The sequence below is a fragment of a genome, assembly GCF_019968985.1.
Source record: "MAG: Porospora cf. gigantea B chromosome Unknown PgB_NODE_939_length_9331_cov_126.004, whole genome shotgun sequence".
Lineage (NCBI taxonomy): Eukaryota > Apicomplexa > Conoidasida > Eugregarinorida > Porosporidae > Porospora > Porospora cf. gigantea B.
The window spans coordinates 1-9331 of NW_027179355.1; the positions used below are offsets into that span (position 1 = coordinate 1).

The 9331-nt window shown below is 55.5% G+C and overlaps 9 protein-coding genes across 12 annotated transcripts; 4 read left to right on the forward strand and 5 right to left on the reverse strand.

Annotated features, from left to right (window-relative positions):
• On the forward strand, positions 1-2138 carry KVP17_002730 (uncharacterized protein; the record flags this gene model as incomplete). Of its 2 annotated transcripts, none has more annotated exons than XM_068519304.1 (1): positions 1-2138. In XM_068519304.1, a coding segment is annotated over one exon (2138 nt), but the record flags the coding sequence as incomplete, so codon positions are not given. The 2 variants fall into 2 exon arrangements, with proteins under 2 accessions (XP_068370996.1, XP_068370995.1); XM_068519303.1 differs by having other exon boundaries at positions 45-2138.
• A 2-nt stretch (positions 2139-2140) lies between these two features.
• On the reverse strand, positions 2141-3291 carry KVP17_005270 (uncharacterized protein; the record flags this gene model as incomplete). The annotated part of the gene is made up of 2 exons (XM_068515075.1): positions 2141-2196; positions 2220-3291. The coding sequence occupies 2 exons, from the start codon at positions 3289-3291 to the stop codon at positions 2141-2143; spliced, it is 1128 nt and encodes a 375-aa protein (XP_068371006.1).
• Positions 2578-2862, forward strand: KVP17_002731 (uncharacterized protein; the record flags this gene model as incomplete). The annotated part of the gene is made up of 1 exon (XM_068519305.1): positions 2578-2862. One exon carries the CDS (start codon positions 2578-2580, stop codon positions 2860-2862), a length of 285 nt encoding a protein of 94 aa, XP_068370997.1.
• A 314-nt stretch (positions 3292-3605) lies between the features above and the next one.
• KVP17_002735 (uncharacterized protein) lies at positions 3606-4517 on the reverse strand (the record flags this gene model as incomplete). Its single annotated transcript, XM_068519312.1, has 1 exon — positions 3606-4517. One exon carries the CDS (start codon positions 4515-4517, stop codon positions 3606-3608), a length of 912 nt encoding a protein of 303 aa, XP_068371002.1.
• Positions 4518-4549: 32 nt separating this feature from the next.
• Positions 4550-5617, reverse strand: KVP17_002736 (uncharacterized protein; the record flags this gene model as incomplete). The annotated part of the gene is made up of 1 exon (XM_068519313.1): positions 4550-5617. The coding sequence occupies one exon, from the start codon at positions 5615-5617 to the stop codon at positions 4550-4552; it is 1068 nt and encodes a 355-aa protein (XP_068371003.1).
• Positions 5618-5747: 130 nt separating this feature from the next.
• Positions 5748-6767, forward strand: KVP17_002734 (uncharacterized protein; the record flags this gene model as incomplete). Its single annotated transcript, XM_068519311.1, has 1 exon — positions 5748-6767. One exon carries the CDS (start codon positions 5748-5750, stop codon positions 6765-6767), a length of 1020 nt encoding a protein of 339 aa, XP_068371001.1.
• Positions 6768-6843: 76 nt separating this feature from the next.
• KVP17_002733 (uncharacterized protein) lies at positions 6844-7709 on the reverse strand (the record flags this gene model as incomplete). 2 transcript variants are annotated; one of them, XM_068519307.1, is made up of 2 exons in its annotated part: positions 6844-7562; positions 7592-7709. In XM_068519307.1, the coding sequence occupies 2 exons, from the start codon at positions 7707-7709 to the stop codon at positions 6844-6846; spliced, it is 837 nt and encodes a 278-aa protein (XP_068370999.1).
• A 352-nt stretch (positions 7710-8061) lies between these two features.
• On the reverse strand, positions 8062-8583 carry KVP17_002732 (uncharacterized protein; the record flags this gene model as incomplete). The annotated part of the gene is made up of 1 exon (XM_068519306.1): positions 8062-8583. The coding sequence occupies one exon, from the start codon at positions 8581-8583 to the stop codon at positions 8062-8064; it is 522 nt and encodes a 173-aa protein (XP_068370998.1).
• A 127-nt stretch (positions 8584-8710) lies between these two features.
• KVP17_002737 (uncharacterized protein) lies at positions 8711-9257 on the forward strand (the record flags this gene model as incomplete). 2 transcript variants are annotated; one of them, XM_068519315.1, is made up of 3 exons in its annotated part: positions 8711-8738; positions 8797-9177; positions 9205-9257. In XM_068519315.1, 3 exons carry the CDS (start codon positions 8711-8713, stop codon positions 9255-9257), a joined length of 462 nt encoding a protein of 153 aa, XP_068371005.1. The 2 variants fall into 2 exon arrangements, with proteins under 2 accessions (XP_068371005.1, XP_068371004.1); XM_068519314.1 differs by having other exon boundaries at positions 8776-9257.
• Positions 9258-9331: the final 74 nt, after the last annotated feature.

Consider the following 9331-nt stretch of genomic DNA (forward strand, 5'->3'; position numbering starts at 1 on the left):
AGAAACGAGAAGAAGAGGAGGCTCGCCGCAAGAAGAAGGCTCAGGCGATAGTTGTGAAGCCCAAACGCCGTCCCCAGAAGCAAGAGCCTGTTGAGACCACCGTGGAACCCGTGGCCCCAGTCGCGGAGGCGAGCGAGGAGAATTGGGAGACCTGGCTCGACGAGGTCGACGGAACCAAAGAGCAGCTGGACCTGGAGCGTCGTTTGGCTGAAGAAACGCGGCTTGCCGCAGAAAAGCTGCAGTTAGAGCAGGAGGCGGCGGCCCTGCGCCGAAGAGAGCAGCAGCTGATGCTGGAGCAGGTTACGGACGCTAAGGAGCGCAAGCGAATTGACGAGCCACGAAGGCACTTCGAGTTCAACAGCAAGCTCCGATCCCCCATCTGCTGCATTCTTGGCCACGTCGACACCGGCAAGACTAAGTTGCTAGACAAGATCCGCGCGACCAATGTGCAGGGCCACGAGGCCGGCGGCATCACGCAACAGATCGGAGCTACGTTTTTCCCGCGCGAGGCTCTCGAGCGTCAGGTCCGAAAGGTGGACACGGAAATGCCACTGGAACTTCCAGGACTGCTGATAATCGACACTCCTGGCCATGAAAGCTTCAACAACCTGCGAGACAGAGGCAGCTCTCTGTGCGACATCGCTATCCTGGTCATCGACATCATGCACGGCCTGGAACCGCAAACGATCGAATCACTGAACATGCTGAAGGCAAAGAAGTGCCCTTTCATCATCGCTCTCAACAAGATGGACAGATTGTTCTCCTGGCAAGAAGTCGAGTGGGCACCGATCCGCAGCTCGTTTGCTCTCCAGCAACCGGCGGTCAACGAGGAGTTCCAGAAGCGCCTGGATGAGACTATGCTGCAGCTGAACGAGCAGGGCATGAACGTGAACTTGTACTACAACAACAGCGACATACGCGGTACGCTGAATCTGGTACCAACTTCCGCCATGACGGGCGAGGGGGTTCCCGACTTGCTGTACAACCTGTGCAACCTGACACAGAAAATGATGGCGAAGTCGATCGCCTACTCAGACGAATTCAGGTGCACGGTTCTTGAGGTCAAGCACATGCAGGGCATGGGATGCACCATAGACGTGGTGCTTGTGCAGGGCACGCTGCGAGAGGGCGACGAATTGGTGGTGTGTGGACTGAACACGGCAATCGTCACCACAGTGAGGGCACTGCTCACTCCACAACCCCTAAAGGAAATCCGCGAGAAGGGCGAGTACATCAACCACCGGGAGATTCGAGCAGCCATGGGTGTCCGTGTGGTGGCCCACGGACTTGAAAACGCGGTTGCTGGCACCTCTGTGCTGAAACGACACCCCGGTGACGACCTGGAGCAGCTGCAACTCGACGTCATGGAGGACATGACGCACATCTTTGGGTCTGTGGATCGAACGGGTGAAGGCGTCTACGTCATGGCCAGCACGCTGGGGTCCCTAGAGGCCCTGCTGCAGTTCCTCAAGGACTGTAAGATCCCGGTGAATGGCGTCAATTTGGGGGCTTGTCACAAGGCGGACGTCATCAAGGCTTCCACCATGATCGAACGGGGACGGCCTGATCTCGCTGTCATCCTCGCATTCGATATAAAGATCACAGAAGACGCCCACAACGAGGCGAAGGCCAAAGACGTCACGATCTTCAGCGCTGACATTATATACCACCTATTCGATAGCTTCACTGCGTTCCGTAAAGAGGTGCAGGAGCAGCGCAAGGCAGGTAACGCGGCCAAGGCGATATTCCCATGCCTCGTTCAAATCCTGCCCAACATGATTTTCAACTCCAGGAACCCTATTGTCGTCGGAGTCTCTGTGAACGAGGGGACTCTGCGAGTCAATACACCGCTATCGGTCAAGAGTCGGGATGGTGGAATGTACTCTCTCGGCATTGTGAGCTCAATCAAACACCGCGACAACAAGGTTGACTCCGCCAAGAAGGGTCAAGAGGTGTCGATATCCATCTCGGGCAACACGACGGCAACTGCCGGACGCCATTTTAACGAGGGCGACGTGTTGTGTTCCGCTATAAGCCGGCAGAGCATTGACTGCCTCAAGGAATTTTTCCGCGATGAGATGACGAAGGCTGATTGGAAGTTGGTGGTGCAGCTCAAGAAAATTTTTAAAATTGAGTGACCTCAGCGCGACACATGGGACACAGCGTGAAGTAAGCTAGCATGCGCCGGCAGCAGGCCTCGTGAATAAGGTGTCCGCAACGCAACTCAATGACCTCCTCCTTAGGTGTCATGTCCTCGAGGCAAATACAGCAGTTGACGTCGTTCATGGGCCCTTCGTAGCGCTTACTCCGTTGCATGACAGCCTTAACAGCCTCCTTACTTAGCCCCTTTGACGTTTGGGAGGGCCACAGCGACTGCATTACCCGCTCCACGTCCACGGGATCGAGCTGATCCAATGACATGAACAGGTAGTAAGGCTGCAACCGTGCGGGCTGTTTGCGAATGGAACGGATCACGTCTCGGGGCAGGATGTCGAACCAGCCTGCATGCACCGCTCCCTCCGTAAAAATTAGTGTCGATCGGTCCACGCGCCGACGAGCCTTCTCGAAGGAGTCGTCATGGCAGGAGACCTGGACTCCTCCGTACTCTACGAAAAGCACCTTGAACTGAACACCGCGATGCCAAAACTGGTCATTGGGGGCAAACAGTTGAATCGGGTGCAGACCGAAGTAATCCAACGCCGCGTCTCGAATCTGACTCTCGTTGTTGCGCCCTACAGTATCGCTGTACGGGACCACATGAATTCTCTCGTGGACACCGTAGCGATCCAAGACCGCCTTCACGCTCGTTTTGCCAGGTTCCACCAGCCCCGGCACTCCGCTGGGCCCAGTGGACACAACTAGGACTTCGAACCCCTGAACCATTCCAAGCCAGCCAGGGTACACAACCCGGCTTCGCGCCCTGAAGCTTTTGTAGACACGCACAATTTCCTCTGTCGTGACGTCGAGGAACCCCGAAGAGCCAGCGATTCGACGGGTAATCATCACCTTGACGAGGGGCAGGACTCCTAGCTTTTCCGCCTCCAACTTCCACAGAGTGTCTTTTGAAACGCACAGGGCACTCGAAGGTTGGCACGCCACCACGACGACCTCCACGGAGCGCGTGCCGCACTGCACAGTGAAGCAGTCCCCTTGGAAGCACTCGCCGCCCCGAAGCGCTAGACCCGCTACATGTTTTCGCACAGCCCGCTGCAACTTAGATTCGCTGATCTCTGGCTCGCTGCTCCGAGTGCCTACGACTGCTAAGTGCAGATATCTGAGCCGTTCCGGCATTTTCAAATAGCACGCAATTAGTACTCAACTTCCGTCTTCGCGATCCAGTTTGAGTAGAACGGGTCGAATATAAACTGGTCCTCGTCACCAAAGAGCGCAAGGATGATGTAGAGCGAACCAATGGTTGCTGCAGCAAATATCCTGCATAAGTTAGCATTGGGAGACTCACCAATGGAACAAGTAGTCCCGCATGCTAACAGCCGCGATGAAGATCAATATGATTGTTAACCACCAGAGAGTGTCTGTCGTCTGTACCCCTCTTACTCACACTTCAGCATCGCTTAATTCCAGTTTTGGGACGAGAAGGAGAAAAATTAGACATCGCAAAAAACATACCACGCTTGTAATTCGTGTGGGGTGAAGGATGCTTGATCGGTGTCTTCCAAAGTGTTCTCCAGTGCCAGTCGCTCCTCGACTGGCGTCTTCTGAAGTACACTGCACATTTTTACAATCTCCGCCACAGTGGCTGCCTTGCTTACCAGCGTGCGAAGGAATGGAGGACCGAAAACAAAGATACTATCGGTGTCCGTGGAGGCCACCTCACACACCTGCTCATACTGGAACCGGATGAAATCGGCCATAGCGAGGAGCATGGATTCCGTCAGACCCGTTACCTGCCACGGAAGGTTCCAAAAAGTGCGGTCCGGAAGGCCCCAGCGCGCCAGGCAGATCTCGTCTTGAGGACACGTCAGAATCCTCAGCAGGTCAATGTAGTCTATCGTGCTGTTGATTTGCAGCGCTTTTACGATGTTAACTGCTGTGCGTATCTTCGTGAAGAACAGAGGAAACCGCCGAATGTACGTTACATGAGGCCATTCCAGTCGCACGTAAAGTTCCCGGTTGGCGGAGTTGCCTCGAGCGCATATGAAGGCTGACTCTTCTGGACGGGAGCCGTAGTCAATGAACCAATCAAAAATGGGAATGGTTATTTTCAGTCGCATTGCCTGCCTTGGCGGACCCAGCTCCATGCTGGGGGACACAACCCTCGATGGCTCGGATGTGGATATGCTGCGCACCTCGATGATAGACCCGTGCAGGAGAAGCTCCTGGTCCTGGTCCACAGCGTCCAGCGAAGAGGGGTTGCCGTGCAGGTCGGTGACCTTGTACTGGCAAATGAACACGCACGGAAAACGGCCAGGCAGGATATATGTGTTGGGGATCCCTTCTTCCTCCATGTCCAATTCGAGCACACCCTGATTTCGCAGGTCACCAATGGTCTTGTGCATCCGAGATGGACCAGATTCGAATTGCATCTTTTTCACGCAAAGGGGTTGAGGTCGTCGAAATTCTTTACTGGACAAGGAGGTGTCGTGACGCTAGGTCTTTGCACGTCAAACCTGAAGGGGTCGAGGGTTTCTAGCGAGTCCAGGCTTGGATTCGGCACCAGCGGCGGGGACGGACCTGGCAGAGTGTCCTCGCCGAGCAAGTCAGGGGATACCTCTGTGTTCGGCGTGTGCAGCAGGCCACCAGACTCAGCCTGCGTAGTCTCAGGAAAAGCAATCCATGTTTCTGCGCTTGACAGGGAATCTAGGACTGCTCTCGCAGTAGGCCTGTCGAGGGGCTCCCGCTGAAGCAGACTGCTAATAAGACGCCAAAGCTCCGTCGAAAACTCGGAGACAACTATCTGAGAAAATCGCGATGGACCTGCCAGAATGGCGGTATCGTTGCCATCAAACGGCGGTCGCCGCAGAACGGCAGTCAGGAGCATCACTCCCAGCATCCACATATCTGACGGCGGACCCAAGACGGCGTCCAGGCGCAGCTGGTTAACGAGTTCTGGGGGTCGATACGACGGCGTAGATATCTCGCGCAGCCGCTCGCGTAGCGCCGCAGCCTCCTTCACCTCCATCGCGCCGAAGTCAAAACTCGTTTGCAGACAGCTACCGAAATCTACCAGCACCCACATATCCGCCTGCCAGAGGACGTTCTCCAGCTTCACGTCGAAGTGGATGTAGCCCAACTCATGCATGTTTCGTAGCGCCCCAGAGACGTCGCGGGCCAGCAGGCGAATCTCGTAATCAGTCATGCCCTGCGTCGCACGCGTCAGCGCGCTGGGGCCCTCGCAAAGGTCCATCAGCAGCAGCACCTGGTCCTTGGTGATCGCATGCCCGCGAAGCTGCACCACATGCGACTGACCGCGCAGTTGGCTCAGGAGACTCAGCTCTTGCAACGCTGCAGCTTTGGCTTTCAGGTTGCCCAGCGCAATCGCCTTCACGGCAAAAGGATTCCCGCCGGCGTCGTGCACCCGATAGACGACAGCGAAGCCTCCTCGTCCAATTTCGTTGAGGACCGTGTACGTTGTTGAATTTATGCTGAAACACCGCATTTGAGGAATACTCAGACGTGCGTGTTGGGGGTGCGATTGACTAATTCACTACTCATTGTTGGTAGGCTTGAGTGCAAACTGCTGCTGTATGATACAAGATCTAACTAAAAATAGAGATTAAAAACAAATAATGAACCGTGAACGCCCCGCACTAGTTTCGAGCGCGGACCTCTCCGACACCGACAGCTTCTTGTTATTCCGTCACCTCTCCAGCTTCGGCGATACGGAGACCTTGCTCCCGGTGCAGGAGAGCGCCCCGGCAGCGGAGCGAGACCTGAAATGCAATCTGAAGACTGGCGTACCTGCGAACGATCGCGAAAATACGAAGAGAGTCGTCAAGTTTCTCAAGGCCGTGTACGAATCACACGAGCCGTACTCCATTACCCATCAAATCGAGGGCTCAACGCTAAACACGTTCTTAGTGCAGGTGCCAGATTTCGGATTTGTTAAGTCATCCGTGGACGTTGTGATTCGACCTGAGAGTTCTGGACTGAGCTCCACGGTTCCTCATTCCGGTTCCGCCATGATGGACTTCTCCATGGCGACAATCACTTTGAAGAAAAAGGCACTCTGGCAGGAACCTGACGCCGAACTCAGCTCCAAACTGACAGAAACTCTTCGAAATGCGTTTGTGGAGTACGCCCTGTTGTGTGTGGTCCGAGAGAAGTGCTACCCCCACTACATTTCCGACCTCGCCCACGGCGCGCTGAAGGTTTTCGCAGGGAAAAAGATTCGAGGGCAGCCGGTGGTTTACTACCAGGCTCTATCTCAGGCGCAGTTCGTCCACGAGCTGATCCATTACCGAGACCACCGTAACAAGTCTATGGCGCCTGAGGTACGCGCTACCTGCGTGAAATGGGGACGCCGTCTACAAGGGCCACGAAAGATAAAGGTCACGGCCTCGGATGACGCGGCTCCAACAAGTCCGGCAGCAGAATTGAAGGCCGAAGTGGAACTGAAGGCACCTGCAAAGCCCAAAGCGACCCCAAAAAAGCGAGGTAGACCGCCAAAGTCCATCGAGGAGCTGGCGGTCTCATCGCCGAAGAAAAAGCAAAAAGCCCCTTTGAAGACTCCCCTCGAAAACTTAACAAGCCCCGCCATCCCAGACGACCTCGACGCTGGAAGTGCGAGTGACTCAGATTCGTTCTAGTTCAAATCAATTCTTGCGTTAGATCAGACAGACGTCTCAATAGATGGCACAGATGAATCCAGCGTGAAGGTTGAACTCACTTCCTGCGCGAAGGGCAAATAACAGACGGGTCCACTCCAAGTGCCTCCAGTGTGCGGCTGACAAGGTTGCGTAGATGAATCTGGTGCGGGAACTGGTCTGGTTCCGGGCCAGTGCCACCCAGCAAAGGCGGAAGCTGGTCCGCGTCAACCAGTTCGAGCAGTCTTGGCTGGTAGTCAGTTGACAGGACCTCGATCTTATTTTTGGTGACTGGGTCGATGAATGGTGACACGATGGCAAAAGCGGCCTGAAAGAACCAAGGTGCGTTGATCATTATCACCTTTTGGCTGCGTTCAGGGTAATGGTCCGCAATGAGTCCGCAACTCATCTTGAATAGTTTCAGAGTGTTGCCAGCCAAGTCAGCCAGACGGCAGCCGGTTAAGTCGAAGACGCTGATGATCTGCGCGTCGTCCCGAGGCTCTGCCACGCGCCACAGGTACTCAGTCGTGAGGATGTAGTGTCTAGCCATGTCGTGGAGTGTAACGCCGTTCTTGAGCAGGGTGTTCAAACGACCTTTTCCAGGCCTTTCAAACCACACCAGCCGGCCCTCCTTCGATCTGCCCAGGATATACTGTGGGTAGTTATCCTTCACAATGAAATAGTGAGGTGAGGCCTCGGTAAGGATATCGTCTGTGCCGTACGCCGCTCGCCACTTCTTCGTTAGCTGCCACCGTCTTCGTGCCTCCGTCAGATCACAGGTCCCCTGAACGAATCGCGCTGCGTTACTGAGCCTCTCAAATACTGACGCGGAATATCGTCACACTCGTCGTTGGGGTCTCGGCCCACGTCGGGCCCAAAGTGGATTTCAATACTGTTCATGCGTATGGGAGAGCACGCAGTGGTCGGCGTCTCCTTTGCGCTCATATTTGCAAAATCAGCTCATATACAGTAATTCACTCGGTGGCGACGAATACGGTGCTTCCGACCTGTACACACTCGACAACGATGCCAGCGTCTTTCAATGAATGAATGCGATCAGCAGTTAGCGTGTCGTAGGTCTCGCTGTAGATTAGCCTCACGACTCCCATCTGCCGTGTCATCTTGGTGCAGCCGACGCACGGAAACATGGTGACATACAATGTGGACCCCGAGCACTGCTGCCGTCCGATCTCTAGGAAGGCGTTCTGCTCTGCGTGGAGGCACACGCAGTCATCCAGACTCTGGCCAGCGTTCACGTCTGCGTTGAGGCAGCGAAGACAACCTCCGTCCAAGCAGTTCAGGGCACCGGCTGCTGTGCCGTTGTACCTTGCATTGCGACCCTGGCAGCCCTCACCCTGTGGCCAGCACTCTTCGGTCTTTCACCAGTAGCGCGCCTACCCGCCGCTTGATGCAATTGGACCTTGTAGAACAGAGCCACGCCATTCGCATGAAGTACAGGTCCCATGACGGTCGCACGGATAGAGTGTGGACGAATGAGGTCACGGCCTGCTGAGTGACGCTGCTGGCACTCTACTGATGCGAGGCATGTGTTTGCCACCAGAGTGGCATCAGATGACTGACGGGCCGTTATCAGTGCTGTCGGGTTAAAGGTGCAGTCATCAACCGCTGCGTCCTTCACAGGTCCATCAACCCAGACAACCTTCACAGAGGGACGCACTCTCAGAACGCGCAGCATACGCGAGCAATTAACGTCGTCCACTACAAATTTCGCGCCTAGTTGAGGCAGCAGCTCCCTCCTCAGGACGTCGTCGCCCTCAGCGCCACAGTTGCACTCTGATCCGGAGCATGTCATACCCATGCGCCGCAACCGGAAGCCGTGGCGCTGTTGCTGCTACACACTTAACGCCGCCCTCACCAGCAGATTTGCCATCTCTTTCGTATCCGATCCAAGCAGAATCAAGCACAACATTCAAAAAGTGTGATTTATGGCGGAGAAGCTGGGTTTGGCCCTTGGTGAGTGTCGATTAGTGTACCGCATCATTATCCGCAGACGACATCATCCGGCACACAGATCGCCAGTCACGTAATGATCAGCGCCCGCGCAAGGACCTCTGCAAGCGGCCTCGCCAACACCGAAAGTCGTCGCTGGTGCGCCAGTCGTCACGCTGGCACCTGGCTACCGGGCGCCGCTGGCAGCACGACCTCTGGGAGAACGACGGGGTGGTGACGCAGCGATCGCCCCGTCGCCAAGGAGGGCCGGAGGTGCACACGTTGCACGTGGGCAACCTGGATTTCAGCGTGCTACGGGAGGATTTGAAAATGCTCTTCGAGCGAGTCGCAGAGGTCGTGGACGTACGTATGGACTTCGACCACACCGACCGCAGTCTAGGGACTGCCCAGGTTCTATTCCGCTCAGAAATAGGCTTACGCGACGCATACAATGAATATCGCCGTGAGGGTCGTGTGTGTTTAACATTAGGTACGTCGCTAGATGGAAGACCCCTGTGGTTGTCGTTTTATCCGGTGGAGTGATAATGAGACAAAACGGCATTGAATTGGCCCATTTTCTCGGCCGGAACACAGCAGCATGGCGGAGCAGACAGGCA